The 21,658-nt window shown below is 43.9% G+C and overlaps 1 protein-coding gene across 1 annotated transcript in view; it reads left to right on the top strand.

Moving 5' to 3' along the window:
- The first annotated feature begins 5,562 nt into the window (after positions 1 to 5,562).
- ERICH6B (glutamate rich 6B) overlaps positions 5,563 to 21,658 on the top strand; it is a 32,752-nt gene continuing 16,656 nt past the window's right edge. Inside the window, exons 1-6 of the mRNA XM_068932440.1 lie at positions 5,563 to 5,935; positions 8,824 to 8,881; positions 11,348 to 11,462; positions 12,827 to 12,905; positions 15,669 to 15,800; positions 19,763 to 19,912. Coding sequence (XP_068788541.1) covers positions 5,563 to 5,935; positions 8,824 to 8,881; positions 11,348 to 11,462; positions 12,827 to 12,905; positions 15,669 to 15,800; positions 19,763 to 19,912 — 907 coding nt within the window. The remainder of the gene's footprint in view (positions 5,936 to 8,823; positions 8,882 to 11,347; positions 11,463 to 12,826; positions 12,906 to 15,668; positions 15,801 to 19,762; positions 19,913 to 21,658) is intronic.

Below are 21,658 nucleotides of genomic sequence, written 5' to 3'. Positions count from 1 at the left end.
CTGCCACAGCTTCCAGCAAATATGTCATTTCTGATTGCCGTGGAGAATTGAAGTGCGCTAGTGGTGAGGCGGGGGATGAAAGCAAGAATGAAATAAATACAGGGGGCAACTATGCCAGCAAGGCAATTCCACTTTTATTAACATGAACATAATCATCACTCTTCCTTTGTCTCCTGATGAATCAGAGGAAATTGCTTCCCAAGCCTTTAGCCTTTCAGCTACTTCAGCTGTGTTTTGTATCTCTAAGATTCAACTATTCTGACTAGATTTCAGCATATTATTATGAGAACAGAAGAGCTACAAACTGAAGCTTCACAGAGGAAATAACCAATAAATGTTGCTTTAAATTCACTTGCTTTTTATAGAGAACTCTGATGTCAGGGACAGATATGGCTTTGGAGAAGATGCGTTGCTGTATTGCAGATGTGTTTGTGAATACTTAGTGGACAATCTCATATAACACTGTAATGGGCAGTTTAACATTATCTATTAGATTTTAAGCCTGTCATTTCAATGTGACTGATTTTTCTATTTAATATTGGTCTCCTGAACTATGAGCTTATAAAGCAAGAGCACTTTGCTTTGCCTGGTGGTAGTGTCTGGTCACATTAGGTAAATGTTTATTTACATTGTGCCAAAAAAGGTTGGCTTTTGTAAAGAAAATATGTACTAGGTCAAGTGAAACATTTGGTGGTTTAATATCAAAATCTCGGAATAGCTCACGCTGGAGAGGCAGAGGCAAACTTCCAAAACAGAAATCTTTAGTTCTGGCACTTTCAAAACATGGCATTTCATCCCTCTAATTAGCCATGGACTTTTTGTTTTGAGCATTTCTGTTGATGAAAGCCAGCATGCAAATAAAAAAACCTATTCAGAATTCAGTAAAATGCTTCATTTGATCCTCTTCAGTTTGCTGGAAAAGTTCAACATGAACATTCAAGTACTGCGTTTCTTCAAATTGTGGTGAAACTGCTGACCCATTAGTTGCACAGTTTTAGGGTGCCAAGTGCAAAGAGAGGGTCCTCTAAAAGCTCCTGTAATTCATGTTACTCAGTAGGACTGTCCTGATGAACGTGAAAGCTCAGCCTAGTAGGTACAGTACAAGCACAGAGTCAGAGGCTGCCACTCTCCTGAAGACTTTACCCTCTTGGATACTAGATTGCCGTAGAGGTAATTATCTCCTTTTGTGTGGAGTGGCACAGGGAGAATTTGAAACTCCATTTGACGTGCCTTTCCACCATCGGAAAATGAGTACTCTGCACTCGTATAAGCTGATTTTTTCTCTTTTGTTTTAGGGGATCAGGAAGATGAGGGGTGACAAGGAAACACAAATAAGATGTATATTAAGCAACAGATTCTGCCACTAGGCACTGCTGCTGTTGCATGGAGCCAGGCAAAAGGAAGGAAGATGAGCTAAGCCCATGTTCTAAGAGCTCTATCGCTCTTTCATTGGCTTTGAAATATGCTCATTTTGTTTGTGCTTTTATTAATTAAAATTCCTGGGGATTTTAGTCCTAAGAGAGCATTAAAAAGCCTCATTAAAACACAAGTAAAGGTCTTTAAAACATTCTTGAAAATGGAGAAGTTCAAGGATGGCAGCCAGCTTTAACTGGTGATGCTGTGAGACGTCTTGCCTAGGTGAAATTTAGCACCTGGCCAGAGGTGAAGAGAACGCACAAATGCAGGCCAAGGACCAGCCCCTGCCCTGCTGACATTATAAATGTGGCACAGGATTGCCCTAGTGCGCCCTCTGAGCTTGCCCAGATCCATGCATTGTAATTCAAGGTAAATGACAATTACAGGAGGTGAGAGTCGGGAGGTGAAGGTGATGCTAGGTTAGGAGAAGTGGCAGTTTGAATTGCTAGGTGAGACTTTAGTGTAAAACCTCAGGTCCTGGGAGGTGGTTAGTACTCTCTGATCAGCACTGGTGAGACTGCATCTGGAGTGCTGCATCCAGCTTGGGGGCTCCCCAGCATAAGAAGGACATAGACATACTGGAGTGAGTCCAGTGAAAAGCCACAAAGACAATGAAGGGACTCTAGCATCTCTCCCATGAGGAGAGGCTGAGAGCGCTGGAACTGTTCAACCTGGAAGAGAGAAGGCTTGAGGGGACCTAAGTGCTGTCTGTAGCTGTCAAATGGGAAGGTGAAGTAAAGACAGAGCCAGACTCTTCTCAAAGCTGCACGGAGGTAGGAGAAGAAGCAATGGAGACAAGCTGGAACACGGGAAATTCCAGAGAGCGATTAGGAAAAACCTTTTCACCATGAGGGTGGTCAAATACTGGAACCAGAGAGGTTAAATATCTCCATCTTTGGAGATATTTAAAATTGGACTGGACCAGGCCCTAGGCCCCCTGATCTAGTTGGGCTTACTTTGAGAAGGGGGCTGGACCAGACGACCTCCAGAGCCACCTTCCAACCTGAATTCTTCTATGGGTCCAAGACTATAAAGTCTTGGTACAAGAAGCAGAAGGACAGCAGGAGAAAGGTACGATCAGCAGACTTAATGACAACAGACAAGTTTTAAAGTATGATTAAGAAGCAGAGGAATCTTAACAACGTCGGTTTGTTACAATATAAATGATTGAATGGCTCATAAAAATGTAGAAATAGCAAACTTTTTCAAAAAACCTTGTTCTCCAAGGAGATGAAAACCAAACAATGTAATTATATAGTATGAAAATGACATATTTCCTGTCCCAGTAGCAGTGAAGGATGCAGTGTTAAACAGCCACTAGTAAAGACAGATGCTTTAAAATCAGCAGGTATAGATAGCTAGCCCAGATCAAATAGTGCAAAAAGAGACACCTTGGGGATCTCTCTGGGCCATTAGTATTGCTTTTCACAAATCCTGGATCAGAAGGAAAATTCCAAGGAACTGGTAAAAGTTGATACTTAGAAAGGATAACAGGAGAACTAAAGATGGTCACTAACATGAATCAACACAGAGTTAGGGAATATAGCTCTTGCCGGACCAGCTCAATAATTTCTTTTAATGAGAAGTATAAGTATGATGGACAAAGGGAAAAGTGTTGATACAATATGCATGTGCTTCTCTGTAGTGTTTGATTTGATTCTGCAGATATTTTTATTAAGAAATTACACTATGTCAGCTTTATGGATTAAAATAAGCCAATAGGCAGGTCTCAGGCTTATGGTCTTTAGCATAGAAGAAATTGGAACAGATGACTATTACCAGATCACCAAAACAGTGCTGGCTGGGAGCTCGTGAAGTCGCCTAGTTGGTGTCTGCACAGTGGATTGCACATTACCGCTCGGTGTTTCCACGTCCGTTCTTAGAGATTTCCAGTGATGGAGACTCCTCAGCCCTCTCAAACAGCCTGTTCCCATGCTTTTCTATCCTTTTGATGGGAAGGTTTTCCTTAAGTCTTGGCTGCATTTCCCTTAAAGTGTGACCACATCACCATGTGTTCAGGCTACCGTAGATGTAGAGAGTACACTAAAGCCTTTCTAAAGGGCTAAATTACTCCTTATTTTTGCATTCTTTCCATGCATTTCCTGGCACATACTGCCCCAAACCGTATTTCTTACTTTCACTGAGGCCTTCCTGAAGCAAAGCAGGGTGGAGGAATTATTGCCTTATATATGATGTGGCTGCTAAAACAGACACTGAGACTATCACAAGATAGCTGAAGTCTGGGTATTTCATGCCTCCTGCTTCTCCCCTTTCCGTAAGGCCTTTTACACATTCAAAGAAGGAAAGGAGGTTCTCTTGACATCATTTGATCCTGTCTAAACCCATACTACCTTTTTTTTTTTTTTATCCTTTTGCCTTCTAGAAGCCTTTCTAAACTTTCTAGGGGTCTGCAAATAAGTTGTTCACTTGCCTCAGTGTTTCTCAGAGAACTGAAGTTAGGCTATTGGCCTGTAACTCCCTGGCTCTATCTTTTTCTCTTTTTTAAAGCTGATCTCTGTTTGCCTATTTCCCTTGCTGATCCAAGTCTATACATGTGGCAGAGGACCCTCTCTGTCTTTTACCACACCACCTTTCGCACTGCTGCCTTCCACAAATGAAATGTGAGTCCCAAAGTTTAACTAACCTGAGTCTTGCTGGCAGAGACCGCCCTGCCCTTGAGTCCTAGAGACCTGTCTGTTGGTATTGCAGATTCACACCTGGTCATTGAGCAAGTTTCTCTACACGGTTCTGGTCTTTAAAAGGAGAATGCAGAGGCCCTAAATTAACGTTCTTAGCCACGTGCCCATGCAATAGCCTTTGAGCGAGATGTAATGCTACAATCCCAGCCAGCTCCCCTGTGGACATCCCACACAACAGGTGAAAAGTACGTTTGACTGAGCAGCTCCCTTAGCACCTGGCGAGTGTGCATCTGCGTGCGTGTGTGTGTATGTGCATGCACACATGCACAGTCACCTGGCAGAGATGTGGAAGGAGGGTGTTGCCATCACAGTACCTCGAAGACGATCCAGATGGGAGCCCCAAACCTGACATCCAGGGCACTGGCAGGTTTTTGACCTCTTATGTTGGGAAAACACCTGGAAATGGCACTCTCAGATTGTAGTTAGGCATACCAGAGGAAAATCATGCCTGATAAGAGCTGGCAGGGAGGGGTGGGCAAGTGAGGAGGAGGTTGTGAAACACTAGTTCTGCCAAACTAACCTTATTATTTACCCCTCCTTTCTGCTTGACATTAAGCAGGCTGAGTAGATGAAGGGAAGATGCAGACACAATTAACCAGATATTGCAAACAGCAGGGCGAGTTGCTTTCTATAACTAGTTTATATTTCAGACACACAACTGTACAGAATAATGCAATAACAAAAATAATGCAATATTTACGCAAGGTTTATTCAGTGCAAGTCCTTTGAGCACTGCTTTTGTTTGTCTTTATTTAATTGGCATGGTCGGATGGCCATCAGCAGGTCCAATTAAACAGATTCAACAGATTCCACTATATATTTTTATTTTTTTCTTCATCAGCACGTAGCATAAAACGTCCAAAATAATTTGTCTGAGCACTGGTAATGAATATAAAGTGCACTCTGTTCCAGCCTTCATACAGTAAATTTCAGCCATACAGCATTTTACAGCCAGTGCAAACTGGGTTAATAATGAAAATCACTGATGTAATCTTTAGTACAGCCTTAGAGGGGACTAGGGTTCATTGTGCGTTACGATGCAAGGTAAATACCTTGCTTTCTCATCTTTGGACCTATCTGAATACAGATAGTTTTCTGCACTATTCAGACTATTTGGACCTTTTTAGCTATCCTAAGCCTTGCTACTCAAGTGTTACGTGGAATCTATTTATCAAAATCCTACCTATGGGACTTAAGCATGCCCTTAATATTAGGTATTTGTTTAAGTGCTGTGTTGAATTGTAGCCTAGTAGAGCCTCCTGAAAAGAAAGTGATTTTCAATCTAATAAGGTTATCTTAGTGTGAACATTTTAACTACATCAATCAATATGCCTGTCAGGAGTAAATGACTAATGGGATTTCTCTTTTCTTTCTTTCTTTGTTACCAGAATGATGAATTGACTTTGCCTGTTGCTGAAGATTCTCATCTCCTTAATGCATTGCAGATATGTCTAATGGATGCAAGCTGTCAGGGTCTGGCAGTAGCCAGTCCCAACCAAAAAATTTTCCCCCTGGGAATATTTCATCTGATTCCAGCTCCGCTGTTCCGCTCCTCACAGTGGAAAATGTGAAAAAGCTGGAAAAGGAGTACACAAATTCTAAAGAAGTCTTCAATAAGCAGAAAATAGAAGATTATATTAAGCAGAGTAATCTTGCTCTCTCCAGCAAAGAGACAACTAGGAAAATTAGCAGCGAGCTTGTCTGGGATGAAGAGCCTGAAGGAGCCTCCTCGTCCTTTCCCACAAAGTGGAGTGAAGATCCCAAAGAAGTTCATTGGAAGATCTCTGAAGAAATTTCAAGGAAAGATAAGCTGTTAACAGGTATTTCACAGCAGTCTTTTAGTGGGAAGGAGAGAGAATTAGGCAGATGCCCTTGATCTTTTTTAAGTTTCTGTTTGCACACAGTAAATATGAATTTCACCCAGGGGCACCTAAAATATTGTCAGGGGGACATGTGCCTGACCTTCCCTGCCTGCCAGCAAGGGCTGCAGAGGTGTGGACTGATGGGCCGATTTGCACAGTGTACTTGGGCAAAGGTGCTGGGCTTTGAGAGCATCGTAAGGAGCACTAGCACCCAGATACAAATCCCATTTGTGGAATCTGTCAGAGAGCTTACCACAAACGCAAAGGGCTAGTCTAAGTACTCCGACTGGAAAAAAAATGGGATTTTATAAGTGACTTTATTGGAAGCATAGTGAAGCCAAAACAGAGTATATCTGGAAATCCTGACCCATTCGTTTTAGGAAATGAAGCAATACTTCCGAATTTCCAAGGTGTTCAAAATCTAAACACTGTGACTTAGAGTTATCTTGAAAGTCAGAGGTGCTCTGTTGCATGCAAATGCCATCAGACTAGAACGAGGTAATTGTTTCTTTTACTAGATATCTAAAGCTGTCTTTACATTTTTTTCCATATACTCTGCTTTTCATAATATTTTATAGCTCATTAAGCAGTCCAGCCAGCTTTCAGAAGCAGATAGAAGAGATAAAAATGTGGATAATCCATAAAAAGGATGAGCCTCTAAATTCCAGAAAAAAATGTATTTTCTAAGCACGGAAGAACTCGTCCCATTTGGGTTCTGGCTACGTGATTCTCCAAGCAGTCATAACACCGCCCGTCTCCTCTACTAGAATGTAGCTTGTTGCTGTATGCAGGACAGGGACACAGCTGTCCTCAGGGAGTGAGTAAGGAAGGGACAAGTGGTACAAGTCAGAATGGAAAGGTCCACTGGAAAGGGGACCATGCAGCGGCTGTGGGGAAGGGCCACTTATTCCCTACGTTCGGGAAAGCTGTCTTTATACAAAGGAGACTGGATCCAAAACTGGAATCCAGACGGGACTCCTTGGCCTTATTCTAAGTATCAATCAATTTCTAGAGGAAAGATTGGACTTTTTCCCTATTTCTTCTTTGAACGTGCTTGAACATGGTGAGAGGCGTCATGGGTTCCGCCTGCCTTTGGAAGGATAGCCTCCAGCACAGCCTGCCTTGGCACAGTCAGAAATGCACAGCTGGCCTGAAGGATTCAGCCTAGCCCTTAAAACAAAGGGTTACCTATTTCCTACAGAAGTCATGCATTATTCCTCTTTGGGGCTTGGCCAGCAGAACTGTTTTCTGCTCACTTTTGCATTTTTTTCAGCGTAAATCTTGCCCACCTCTGAGAATGAGAACAATTGACTGCACACACAAGCTTTATTTTTGAAGAGTTTTCCATATGGAAATCAAATATTCTTAGCAGATATTCATGAGCTGAATCCTTGAAGATAAATCTACCCCTGCAAGAGGCTGAGGATCTGAAACAGCCACGAGTGACTGTAATCGAATGCATGCAGAAACCTCTCTGAGTGCTATCCCAAGGAACTGCATGTTGGATTTCCACACCTTTTAACATGAAACTTAAAATTCAGATGAAATATAAAGTTTATTTTAGCCTATTCTGGTTCAGGGCTAGTATTTAGATACAAGTAGATTTGCCAAGGAAAATCAAATATAACCTTGGGAATGGCTCGTTTTGGACCTAGAGTGAACAATTAATGTGTCTCCAAGTTCATGGGGCTTCTTTGGCCTTTTTCAATCTCTTTGCATTGTTTTCAGTCTTTCGTAAGAGTGGCTAGTAAAATTAGAGCTGAAGCCTTTTGATGCTCTTTCTGGCTTCTTGTTACAATTGTGCCTCCCATTTTTCCATGTCTCTAATATACTCTTCTACATTTTCTCTTCCACCATCTCCTGCTGCCACCTTACTGTGCTGCACCAACATCTCTTCCTTCCTCACGTATCTCCATGCCCAAGCTCTTGCCCAGGCCTCTGTGCTCCCACAGACACCTCTCCTCTCTTGCAGCAGCTTTTTCAAACTCCTGCCCTGAATCTCTCCCTCTGTCCTCTCTGATTTCTTGAAAATAAATATACCTGGGATTTGGGCACTGAGATACTTTCAGTGACTATTGTTTTAGCTGGTAGAGTATTTGAGCTGAATGCAAATCTCTACCGATTAAGAAATACAATCACTTCTGTAGATGGGGATTGAAACACATTTGCTGTGCTCTGCACACAGAGGGAAACGTTTAACGTGTGGCCACTGAATTAATGCAAACTTAGAGGAAAAAGGTGCTGCTCTGACGGCAAGCCCCCTCAGGACACTTCATGTGCCTGACTGAGGTGTTTGGGCCAAAAATCCCAAGTATGTCCATCGCTCATGTAGCATCCTGACCTTCCTGCAGAAGGACAGCCTCTGGTCCCCTTCTCTCAGCAACACTGACAACAGCTGGAAGTACAAGAGAAAACAGCTGTGCAGTTCAATTCGGTGTCGTTACCCTTGTGCAGGCACACCGGCATAAGCGATGAAGGTGAAACGCCCATGGGAATACATCTTCCCAATGACTCAGTAAAACTAGGAGACCCAGAGAGCTCACAAATGAAAGCTGAATGGAAAGGCAAAGTAAATTAGCTTGTAACTCTTGTCCCTTCTTCCGAAGGGCCTGTCCTCAGTCTATAGCAACTTTTTCACAGCTCATTTTTGCGAGCTATTTTTTCACCTGCCTACAATTTATTGTACCATTAAAACAGATGAGGAAAAATGCTCCCCGTTGAGGTGGGAAGGCTTTATCTGACATACAAAATAATGCGATGGCAAGAAATTTCGAGGCAGAAAAATCCTGCTGTTCTACAGAAAAAATAATCTTTATTTTAAAGAAAGCTTTTTCTCTCCTCTCCAGAACTGGCGACAGATTCCCTGTCGGCTCTGCCCATTGGTTCTAAGCTGGAGGAATCCAAGTAAGGAGAGTAACTGGTAACATTTTTCTATATAATTCAGTCAAGTTAAACTGTATTTATGCTGTATGTAGGCTCACAGCAGGAACATCTAACAATTGGAGATTTACAGTATGTCTGAGACATCCACAACCTGGCAGCCTCTGCTGTATCTGCACTATTAATAATCTGGAAGTTACGTCTGTCTAAGTAATTATCTTTGGGCCCCTCGTTGTTTGGTATATTAAAAAGGACACTGTTAGCCTCTGTAGATCTAATTATTTTTCTTTTTTAAGACTGATAAATCCTGTGCAGCATTGGTAGAAATTGCTGTGATGTATGATTTTTATTTTGCAGAATGCGCTTTTATCTAGGGAGGAAAAGTAGGCCCCGATTCCCCAGCCGAGGTAAATCAGCGTAATTCCACCCTTCACTCTGCCAGTGTCGCTGGAACGATGTTGATTTACATCAGCCAGGGATGTAGCTCACTTCTTTTGGCTGTCCAATATAAATGTTAGACATATCTAATCTTTCTTTCAGGCAGAGGGGAGGAGAGAGAAGAGAAACTGAACAGAGATGCTTGTTCAAAAGACAGGAAAAGACCAAATTCTTCTGTGGTGTACTTTAAGTGGCTCTCAGTTCCTTGACAGTATTCCTTATCTGAGGATTTGAGGGATGTTTTGGCTTTTTTGCGTAAAGGTGTTGCCACAGCTGCTTAGCACCAAGGGGAAATGGATTTAAGAAGCTGTTTAAAGGAAGGCTCTGGTGTATTGCTACATGAACATCCAGCGAGATTTTTTTTCGTTATAGGGCTATAAATTTGTAACTTTCAACCTGAAGGAGTGTGGGCTCTATTTCTTCCAAAATTACTAAGTGCTGTGAAAGTGTTATGGTCTGAGGTAAATTCTCCACTGTGCTATCAAGGGAAATTGGTCGTAAGAGGGCTAACAGAAAGTCATTGGCATAAGCAAATGGGCTGCACAAATGCAAGAAAAACATTACTGCCAACCTATCTGATAGGTTTATGCTTTCCTGCAAGGCATATAACTAACTATTGCCTGCGGCTGGATGTGATCCAGGCGGCCAGCTCAGCAGTAGGATGAACCGAGCCTGCTGTTAAGGAGCCAGCTGTGATTTGGGCTGTCAGGATTCGAGCAGCCAGCTGTGTGCATGACTCCCAGCAAACGGCTGGGGCCATGCCCAGACCCTCGCTACGGACGTCTGCTTGGCCCCAGCACGCTTTTCGCCACCAACTGTCCCAGGAGCAAGAGTCTGACGAGCCGGGTAGTGGGCAGCTGCTGCCCTCTTGGTCTCCAAAACTGGGACTCCCGTGACATTTGGGTTCGATACCTGTCCTGGCTCCCCTAAATATGGTACTCCCCGGTTCTGTTCTCCACTCGTAAGACGGAAATGATGATGTTTTGCCACCTCAGCAGAGCTGGGAGTGTAAACGCACGAAATGTTCTCAAGGTGCTCGGATAGGAGGGCGGTGGAGGCACTGGAACACCTCAGCTCCCTTTATTCCTCTGAGGTTTTCATCCACAAATGCATTAATTTGTGTGTGCTGTGCCCAGAATCCTTTAAAATTCTTAGGCAACTAATAAAAAAGCAGTGATGTGTAACGGCCTCGTTGAATTACTAATGCAGATAAACAAAAAAATCAAAAACCCTCCACTCCTTCCCTTGCATCAGATCGAGTCCAGCCCCAGTGGCACTTGGTTCAGCATCATTTTTTTCATACTTTTTTTCATTTACCAAGACCACAGGCATCTTTAAATTAGTATGTCAGAGGCAAACAAAAAAATTCTCCCTGCATTGCATGGATAGAAGTGGCTGGAAACCTTGATAGCTCTGTGTCATAGGCTCAGAACAATTTCATAACTTGCCAGACAACTTCAAGTGAAAAGGAGGATTTCCAGAAAGCACCTTTTGTTGCTGGACATGCTGTGATAAGGGAGAAGTCTTTCTGCTTCCCATGCTAGAAACGGCACCAACGTAGCCACAGCCTGTATGGGATGCAGAACAAATGCCACAGTGCAGAGTGGAGCAGAGCAGACTAATCCCATCTGCAGAATCATGTAAGCGGAGATGAGCAAAATATGGAGTTTAGGACTGATACAACCTTGTTTAGTGTAAAGTGCCTAGTGAGCTAGAGGTAAGGAAAGTGGTAAGGCTGTCGAGGCTTCCTTGTACAGTCCCTACCAAAACTCCTTGTCTATTTTCGGTGCTGAGGCTGACAGTTACCCTGCTACCCTCTGCTGCCCTTAGCTTTGTGAGTGCATCTCTCCTCGCCACGCATTGCAGAGCCCTAACTTTTTCATTTTCTGAAATATGGCTCCTTTAAGGTGACTGATGTTTTCTGCCCAAAATAATGACAGCAAGAATAATCAGTAACTGCTGGAAAGCCTTGCCTTCCTAAATCCGTAAGCGCTCTTCTCCTCTGGCCGTAAACTGAGTTTGAGCATCCCACCCAGTGTGCCCTCTTTGCAGGCAGCATGTCGATGGCTTTCCTGCTTCCTCGCGCAGCAGTAGGCAACATGTCGAGGACATGACGACTCAGACAGAGTGGAGCTATTCCAGTAAATCCCTGGCTGCCGGGCAGGACTGTGAGTTAATTTAAAGCAGCCTTGTTCAACATCCTGAGTAGCTGGCTCTCCAAAAGAGCCAGTTTTAGAGAAACGAAAATGTAGGTTTGTCCAAAAAAGTGACTTTTTGGCATAAGTTTATTTTAAAAAAATACTCAAAAAGTAGTTTTTATTCAGCTGAAATGCTGATCTAGTTGTAGCACTTTGACAGGAGGACAAATGCCTTTCATAACCGATTTCCTAAGTTCTATCCCCTTCCTATTAGTCCATGCAAATCATCCATGGCTTTTTTCCTTACATCCAGATTTGTTTTACTTTCTGCATTGTTAGGGATTTCATGCAGAAATTAGCCAAAGTAGAACTGTTGGATCCAGAAACAGATCCAGCTAGATGTCAGTGAGAATCCAAGGTTAAATCAGGGCCATGCTCAGCATGTCATCTGATGAGGAAGTAACTGAAGAGCATCAGTGAGAGTGCCCTGAGCCCATATTAACAAAGACTGCTCAGTCAAGGCCCATCGAGAGCTGATCTTGGAGTGAGCTGAGGAAATCACCCAAAGGCAATTGTGGCTGTGTTAAGATTATAGCAGCTCTGGCAGTTAAGCATGGGTTTGAGCCTGCCCTTGAAGTCGATCTTGCCCACTGTCACCATGACAAGTCCTGACCTCGAGAGACCTGGAGGCACCTTCCTGCCTCCTGCAGCCTAGAGGTTGCTCCTTCTGGTTGCCACCAGCACGATGGGTCTCTGCAACCATTTAAGGTCACCCTTCAAGGCCAGAGTCTCCTCTTAGGCTAAGGCATCTCCTCCATTTCCAGCTATCCAAGTTCAGAGGGACGCTAAAGTTGCACTGATTTCCATGGGCACATTGGACACCTAAACGTTTTAGGGGATCCTAACCAGATTGTTTATCTGTGAGAGAAGCGCTACCCCCAGAAGTCACAGCACCCAGGAAAATACCCTTTCCAGGTCTGCCCCTCAGGCCACTGAGAGCACAGGACAGTGTTGTGGTCCTGGGCATGTGCCAAGAAACATATTGTCACCAGGCTATCCCAGGCCATGAGAATTTACTAAACGCTTAGCTAGCAAAACAAAAGGCATCAACTTCTTGGCTGTAGCTTTTTGCCAAATGATAGGCAGGTTGTGCTTCAATGCAGATGCCTTGGAAAAAATGTACAGTGCATTAGAGAGCTGTGACTCATAGAATAATTATCCTCATTTCTCATAGTTTATTAATAATTTAAACCCAATCTTGGTGTTATTGATCTATCATTGAATCGGAGATTTATTTCAAATCTGTAGTCACAGAAGCAGTAAATTTAATCCCCCTTCCCCTCCCACCTTTCCACCCACTAAACTCACTTTATAACTAAAACATGATGTTTGGGCTGTTTCAGTAATAGGAGAAGAGGAGAAAAGCTCAGACGGAGCAGAATGGAGCAGCCTTAAACCCACAGACGATCAAGGTGAGCAGCTCTAGTGTCTGGATTTTAATACATCTTTTGAGACCATACCTTCCTCTGTGAACGGTCTCAGTAGATGCTGAACAAGTCACAGGTGTCACTTGCTGGCATAAGCATCCCAACCAGATCTTAAACGAGTTTTGCCTAATTTTTAAATGGGTGCACTGTGATGACTTCCCAGGGTAACACCAGCTTTGCACATATCCCAGTTGTGGATCCCAGCCACACACTTTATCCTCTGGAAACACAGATATGATCTCACTGAAGTAAAAGCACCTGCAATGCATAGGCTGGGAATTGTGAGGCACACAAGCTAATCAGGCCTGGGCCTGATTCTAATCTTACATAAACTGGTGAAAATCTGAAGCAGCTGCCCCACTGTCTCAGGAGTATTGTGGCTGTAAAATCAATTTAAGTGTGTGCAGGATCAAGCCGAGAAACTGTAATGTGAAGGCTCCTACAGCAGTGCTCACTTGGCTGTAGCATCTGTCCAGGGCGTTCTCTGATATAAGCAGCAAGACCTGGCCTTTTAAAGGAGGCCAGAAATATAAAATAGCATGCTTTATATTTGTAAAGTGCTCAAAACAGTGATTTTTGTAGGCAAATGAAGTACATTTTTATTAGACCAATTGTTGTATGTAGTTGGGGTAGAAAATGTGCCTTTGGAGGCACCAGCGCTTCCTTGGGTCCAAAAGAAAAGAGCAAATGTGCCCAAAAGCTTATCTATTTTTCCCCCTATGTTAATGGATGCAACAGAAGATATTACCATCCCCTGCTAGCCCAACCTCACTGTTGTCCTTAGATCATTGCAGCTGTAACAACAGTGGAGTGGGGCTCTTGGCCATGGCCAAGGCTCCTGTAGCTATGGAAGTGTGTGATGGGGCCAAGCCGTCACAGCATTGCTCTAGAAAGTAAACGTGACCTCAGTATCACCAGGCAGAACACAGGTATTTGTGGGGTAAAGTGCTGGAGGGCACCAGTAAGCATGGGTTCCTCATGTCAGACGCTTCCTGTCCCTGTGGGAAAAATTCTGAGATGAACGGCAGGAAAACAAAACAAAATAAACTCAGTGTGGTTTCTAACTGAGTTTTCCAGAGGTGTCGTTCTTAATTAAATAGTTGTGGAGCTTGATTTTCTTTGGTTTTGATTTGAGGTTTTTGGCTGTTCCGTTTAAATTAGCTAAACATAGAATAAGACCAGTGAAATGCTTCTCTCCGATTAATCCCACAGGACAAGCGATGGTTCAGGCAGTAACTGGTTAGGATGCAGGTGCTGGGAGCTGCAGGGTAGTTTGGAGGGGAGCAAAGCCAGGGAAATTGGGGGCCAGAAATCTTGCGCAGCACTTGGCTCCCAGCACTGATGGGACTGTTGCGATCGCCTGGTCAGAGCTCCTGCAAAGCCCAAGCTTTCCTGCATCGCACCTTTCACTTCTGCTACCCCCAGGAGAGTCATTTGGCCACGGTTTTACCTGAAGCTGTAAATTCTTAGAAATTGTGGCTTTTCTGCACTTACAAACCAGTGACCCTCCTTCCTCCCCTGCCTCAATGAAATAGGTGGAGTGAGTAATTGCATGCACAAGTACCAATTACCAGTGCACGTGTTTTGAGTAACCATTTGTAAAGGAAACAGATTCAGTGCCTCACTGAATATTTAACCCTTCCTCCCACCATTTAGTTTCAAACTGTCAATTAAGAGAGTATTTTCAGTACTGAGCGTCCATTCAGTAGAGAAATTGAATATCTCTACAGGGTGCAGGTCAGTCCTACTCAGATAGCTCATACTTTCTGAATGAGGTGGTTACACAGCCCACATCCTCATTATCACCCAGCATATGACATTTAATGTATTTAAGTCTCATTGTACCCCAGTAAGGTGAGGAAGTACCTTTTCCTACCCCTGTATAAGTGAATAATTAGAGGATTTTACCCCCATCTCATCCCACCTGAGTCAGCTGCAAACTTGCCCTCCTCTGAATCACTTGCTGGAGGTGCCTGGTTGTTGACTGTATTATCGTCCTAATTTGGGCACAGGCATGAAATTGAGCCTCAGTAACCTGCTGAAGTTCACGCAGGTTTCTGGGCTCATGGGGCAGCATCCTTCCCTCTGGACCTGTCCGCCTGTCTCAGCCTTGGCCACACTGACGATGGAGGATCTTGAGCGCAGTCATTTGTTTTTAGCCTTTTCACCTGCACAGGGTGCTCATCTGCTCCTGGTGGCTCTCCCCAGCCACTACTGCTGTGGTGTCTTCCTAGGGCCTCCACGGGTGACTGTTGTTTCAATGCACAGGAAAGTAGTGGGACAGTTTTCTTATACTTCTTGTTATTTCTCAGCCAAGTGGAGTTCTTGACAAAGGAAGATGGAGGCCATGCTCACTGCCAAAAAATGCTCTGGAGCAAATCGTGTAGCAGGATTCAGATGACAGCTAGACATTTGATATTTATAGAAATTTAACAAAAGTTAGAACAACCTGCTTAGGCTGATGCGCTCAGGTTCCCCCCTAGGACTGGGAAATAACTTCTACCCTCTCATATTTCATAATTCATGTCTAACTACAAGATAGGGGCCTTTTTACCCCCTCAAAATGTCCAGGTAATGTACATTCAGTGGGCAGGATGAGATGGACCATCACCTTCTTCTGCCCGGGCTGTCCATAGTGCAGGAGTCCGGTCCTGGCTCCACGTGGCTCCTGTTAGCAACTGCAGTGGTGCAGGAGCTGTTTCAGCGCTGTATTCTCACACTGTGGGAACTTGTGCTTTTTTCCTCCAGACTTAGTGGAGTTCTTCAGTGATACTGAGAAATACTCTGAGAGGGAAGAGGGTAAGGAGACTACTGAAAATGAGAAAGATGCAGTAGGTGAAGAAGGAGAGGAAAATAACCAAACAGGACTGTGTGAGCAAGGTACAGTGTGATCTTTTCATTAATCACAGCAACTGTGAATTAAATCTGAGGTTTCTAAATGCCCAGCTTTGAAAATTACAGGCTAAAGCAAAAAACATTTTGTTTAGAGGAATAAACAAAGCATTTAAATTCCTTCATTTGCTGCCATGGGACAGAGACTGGCAATATTTGGTGGTAATGGGGGACAAGTGATTCTTTCTAGTCGTATCAGCCAGAGCCGTAATAAGAATGAGAAGGGAAATGTGTATGGGGCCATTTTTGTCAGGACACTGGAGGTAGCCTCCAGGAAAGGGTCAAGTAGATGACTGAGGTTCTGCACCTTACACTGGAGGTGGCCTGTTGGAGCCCTCTTCTTCCCGTGCTCTTCCTCCTCAATTTCAATGACTTTCAATTCTGCCGCATCTCAGGTGGGTGGAGTAGCAGATACCCCAGGAGGCAAGAAGAACATGTCGTTTGGAGAAAAAAAACATTGGGAAGGGGGTAAAAGAAGTAAAACTGGGAATCTGAGAAAATTAGCAGGAAATATGAGATCAAAGAAGGAAAACTATCCATAGCTGTGGGGTATAAATAGGAAAAAAAGAAAAAAAAAGTAAGACCCCAGGGAGGAAAGGAAAATGAATAGGAAATAGGAGAGAAGCAGAGAAAAGAGGAGGGGAAAGGTGGAAAAACAGAGGGAGAGAAAGTTGAAAGGGGAGGTGGACATGAATTAGAAGCAAAGGAGGAGAAGCAGAGGGAAGAAGAAATTTAGATGGCTAGCAAAGCAAAAACTGAAAAGTAAAGAAGGATCCGCTTCAGAGAGCTGGGGAGATAGATTCAGAAAGTTAATGTTCCTTGCCATTCATTGAAAGTTTGGTGTCAAACTATTACAGAAAATATTACAGAAAATATTCACTTTCTTGTTCTGTCTGGATAGCTACGGTCCGCAGAGAAATCAGACTGTGAAAGGCCTGGGATAGCAAAACACTTCCTTTCTGCTTGGGATAGAAAGCATTCATACTGGGGAGAGAAGGGGAAAGGTCAGAAAGATGAGATTCTTGCTTTTTTTTTGTTTTGAGTTTTTTATTATCACAACGCTACCACTGGCTTTCATGCACATTTCTGCACTCGTTAGGTAGAAAGGAGCTGCCCGAAGTAGGGAACATGCTCTGCAGTGGAATCTGCTCCAATACTTGCCAAAATAAATTGGCAAAGTCAGGGACAGAATTACAGACAAATGCTTGCCTGGGTTACTGCCTTTTGCCAACCCGAATGTCTTGGTTTCCTATCAATGGGTGCAGCAGCTTGAAATCTGCCAGAGGAGAATTCCTGGAAACCCCGCTCCGTTCCTTCCCCCAGCCCTGCAGCTCATTGCTGCATCCTTACTTTTGCTTGTCAGGCATTTATATAAATAGGATTAACATCTGCAGTTGCACTTAGCCAGGCTGCAAATTACACAGGCTATCAAGCCTTGTGCTTCAGGGCATACACTGATTACCATTGGAGGGGCAAAAATGAGTTTTTTCCAATAACAGAATATAGCATGATTGACTGGGGATATTATGGGACAGAGTGGATTAGCCTTTGCCATCAGTATCAGTTATATGTCATTACTGCCTCGAAGTACCAGACTAAGCGAGCCACTTCCATTCGGGCAGTGCTGGAGGTGGTTGGGTCCAGAATAGTAGGTCTGGTTGTTACAAACATAACTGTTTCCTAAACCTGCTATAAAATGTGTCTCCAGCAAGTTATACTCCCTACTTCTGCTGCCCCTCTCCTGGAAAGCGTGCTACAAGCCATAGGCTCATGGAGGAGCTCTTCCTCCCCTCCCTTGCCCTCCTATGGCTACACCCAGTAATTGCCATTTTTATTATAGGGAGTCCAACCCCTCCCATCTCCCTGCCCCTGAGCCCTCTGCTTTCCCCTAATTCCAATGATATACCTCTGGCAGTGGTTTCTTGACTGTAAGCTAAGGGCCAAATCCTGCTCTACAGAGCATATGCTGCAGTCATAAAACAACATCCCACAACTTGATTTTTCAGAAGCCCAAATCACACACAGGCTCTTGGAGTTCCCCATCACCACTCTGCTGTTTTGCAGTCAAAGTAAAGGCCATGGCCTACAAAAGCTGGAGTGTCTGTAGCCATTCCTGACTCTCATAGGATCAAGAGGCATCAGAGGAGTGCTAGGACTCTCACAGCACAAGGAGGCTGGCAGATGCGGAGGTGCTGGGGTATCTGACTGCTCTAGTTGCATTTTTGCATGGGCACAAAGCTGAGCTGAGAGCAGCACATGCTAAGACACAGCTGTATATAGAAGATAATATCGTCTTGACTGGCTCCAGCCAGGATTTTCCATCCTGCTGAGATTATGACAGATCAGCAACTTGTATGGGCAAAGGTCAAGGTGTTGGCCAGACAGTACGTTTTCCTTGGGAGAGAAGTGGAACAAGTCTCTAATCTGGATAGAGGCATTTCTGATGATTTGTGTCCTGGGAGTTGGGAACTCCTAACTGAAGGATCTCCCAACTACCGGACAATTCTCCGTACATTTATGGTGCTTCCAGATACATGTGAGAGAGAATTGAGGTCCGCATTAGTGCTTTATTATATATGAACAGCTTTGCCGACCCTTAACTTTTGGAACATCTCATTTCTTTTTTCTTGGCAGCAAATGATTGTCTCATTTGAATGGAAGTAAAGAGCTAGAACTGACAGAAATCTAAAATAAGAAACATAATTAGCAGCAAAACTTTTAATTCTCCATTCTAAGTCATTTCTAAACGTGTTGGTGCTTATTTATTGAATTTGGCTTGACGTTTAGACAGTTCCTTTTAATACTAATAGGGTTGATTACCACATTGAATCCTACTGCTTTGAGGAAACTGCTGCTTAATATTCAGAGCTGCCAAGTTCCTCCTGCACAAAAATACCTGCCTTTCTTCACAAGAAGGATGTATTATTCAGAGCAACCACATTAAAATAAGGCAATCGCCGGAGCTAGGAGTCTGAGATAACGAGGGCTGCACCCCCAGCCTACTGAGGCTGTGCACACCAGGTGGCCATAGGGTGCCCTGGCACTGCTACCCTCCACACACCTTCCCACACAGGCCTGCCTCCCTTTGCCACCTGATCAAAAGCCCATTTAATTCGGCTGGTTTCCATTTACTTCAGCAGCATTTGAATTGGGCTTTCTGATTATTTCAAGGTGGTTTTCTCTGTCACAGTCATCTATCTAGTGCTACCTCTTGAATTTCAAGCTTGTTAAAGCAGGGCTTGCCTGGGCTCTGCCTTTTTGTGGCTTCCAAGACGACTGTGTAGCCAAGCAGAAGTGATGCATATGTGTTTCATACAATTTTGGCCTGTAAATATCAAAAAGCAGCTTGACCAGGGCTGGCAAACTAGACTCCTAGGTGACTGCACCAAGAGAAGGAAGATCTGCTTCGTGTATCTGCACTTTCATCCTTGCCCCAGAACATCTGAGAAGTCTCCTCTGGTATCTGACACTGAAACCACCACATTAAAACAAGCCTCCTGGACTTTCAGCGATGACAGGACGAGGCCAGCCCAAGCTTCAGCACACTGAGAACCAGGATCTGGGCTTTTGCCTCGTTCATGTGCTTTACTTCACTGCCCAGAGGGGCACTCTAGGAAGACTGTGTTTGGTGAAGGATGGGGAGCACTGAGGAGGATTAGTGGATAAAAGGGGCAGCTGGAACAGGGGAGGAAGAAGAAGAGGAGAGCAAGGAAGCTGCTTGGCTTCCCCATGTTGCAGACAAGAGAGAGCTGGGGTTTCTTGCTCTTGTCCACTTGTGTTTTGAGCTCTACAGTCAAGACTTTCTTCCTTGTCATGTGCACTGAGCCAAACACAGCAGGGACCCCTTCTTAACAGAAAATCAGGGCCCAGAAATGGTTTTCTTCATAACAATCACCATCAGAGTTTCGTCAATGTGTGTAATGGAGCTTTTTGTGCTCCCTCCTCTGCAGATCAGTCAAACAGACAGATATCTGACTGTCCTCCTGTGTCAATGTATATCATCATTATTCCTTCCAAGCTGTTGCAAAAGAGCACAGGTGTCAATAAGAACAGAATTTGGTCTTACATTTACTTTAAACTAAGTTTTATAGGTGAAAATGGTAAGTTTTCAGGAAATCAGCATCACTTCCACATTACTGAGTAGCAGTGTAAGCATAAGGTTGCCTGGGAGATGCAGCCAGCCACCCAAAATACAGCAGGCTGGTAAACAGTGTGAGTGGCAATAACCTGACAAGCCAGTCTGGTTTAACAAGCTTTGCCAATAGCTACTGAGTGCAAGGAGAGTATCATGATCCCAGGAAAACAGATACTTGGGATCAGCAATTTCCCCCAGGGGGTGATTATCTTGTAACAGCCACTGCCCCTCATGCTCATTTCTTGTTGGAAATAAGGAACAAAGTTATGCTACTAGTTTCTATCCATCAGCTGGTAAACAGACAAGGTATGGCTTTTAAGGAAATCTTAGAAAGGTGCACAAGGACATAAATGTAAATGAGGTCCTGTTATTAAAGTGGTGTGTTTTCAGCCAAAAGTGGCACTTGCATATCATGTCATCAGCGCGTCCCAATGTGTATTTATAATTTACTAGGGGAAAACTGAAGCGAGCCACTCAGATTTGGATTGACCACTGAAGCCTCTGCTGTTTATTTTCTTTTTGTCGCTATCCCATCATTTGTATCCATGAATAATAAGCAGAGCAGGAGCAGTTCTCTTTGAATGCGGCCTTGGAACGATACTAAACAAGGTGATACAAGCCATGCTGAAGGAAAGCAAGCTTATTTTCATATAAAACAAGCTTGTTCTGGAACATAGCCACCGGCAGGTCATGTTTTCACTACAAAACGAAATGCACATTGAAGGCCTGCACGTAGCATTTGGTGCATTCCTTGATTTTCAGTTGCATTTCAGAATTACTTGGCCAAGGAATCTGTGGAGGTGACTTGTCCATGCAGGAAAGATGGACTGGATAGGTGTCCTCAGGTCCTTGTAATGGGAGGAGGCGGTTTGAATCTGGTTTCTGCAATGCGTGCCTTTTGTAACGTGTCACCGTACCAATAGGGGACAGTCAGGGCTCAAGTAACTTGAGGCTTTCCTCAGTCACTAGGGTTTGATTGAGGACTCTCACTAACATTCACAGGAAGGACAGAGCTCACTGTTTTGTCTTTCACAACACGACCCCAGCGGACTGCAGGGCTGACTGCTGTGATATCCTGTGAGTAGGGGTCACTGCTCTGAAGTGACTGGCCTGGACAGCAGATAAATGATATCCTGCTAGTTGCAGCTCCCTAACTTCTCCTCTACTGAGAGGGGTAGAGACTTTTGCTTTGGGAGTTAGAGAAAAAGGGGATCTAGGTCACTGTGGTTCTTGGCGGAAATATGTTTAAGACAAAAATCACGCCTGGGGTGCTTAACCTGGAATTCCACCAAGCAGCTTTATCTCCGTGATGCAGGGGGCTGCATGAAAAATGATGACAGGCAGCAGCAAAAGACATCCTTGGGCCATGTTTAAGCTGCATCGCCTTAATGTGAGAAATGACCTGGCGTGAAATGCAGGCCATAAGAATGGCTGCAAAGGCTCAGCCCAAAAGCACATCTTATCCCAGCATCCTATCCTGGATAAAAGCCAGCAGATGCTCAGAAAGAAATACAAAAATAAAGCAAATATTTGTTAATATTTCCCTGAATACTCTTTTATCCTCTAGCGATCTATGACTCAAACTTCATGAACTACAGATGGTGTCTTTGCATTTAATAGCCCTTGATGGATTCTTCTTCCATTGATTAGTTTAATCCCTAGTGAACCAATGTAAACTTCAAACATCCACTGTAGTCTATGTCAAGGAGTA

Source organism: Struthio camelus, chromosome 1 (genome assembly GCF_040807025.1).
Source record: "Struthio camelus isolate bStrCam1 chromosome 1, bStrCam1.hap1, whole genome shotgun sequence".
Classification (NCBI taxonomy): Eukaryota; Metazoa; Chordata; class Aves; order Struthioniformes; family Struthionidae; genus Struthio; species Struthio camelus.
Note: the sequence above shows the minus strand (reverse complement) of the source record. Positions and strands in the feature narration are given on the sequence as shown.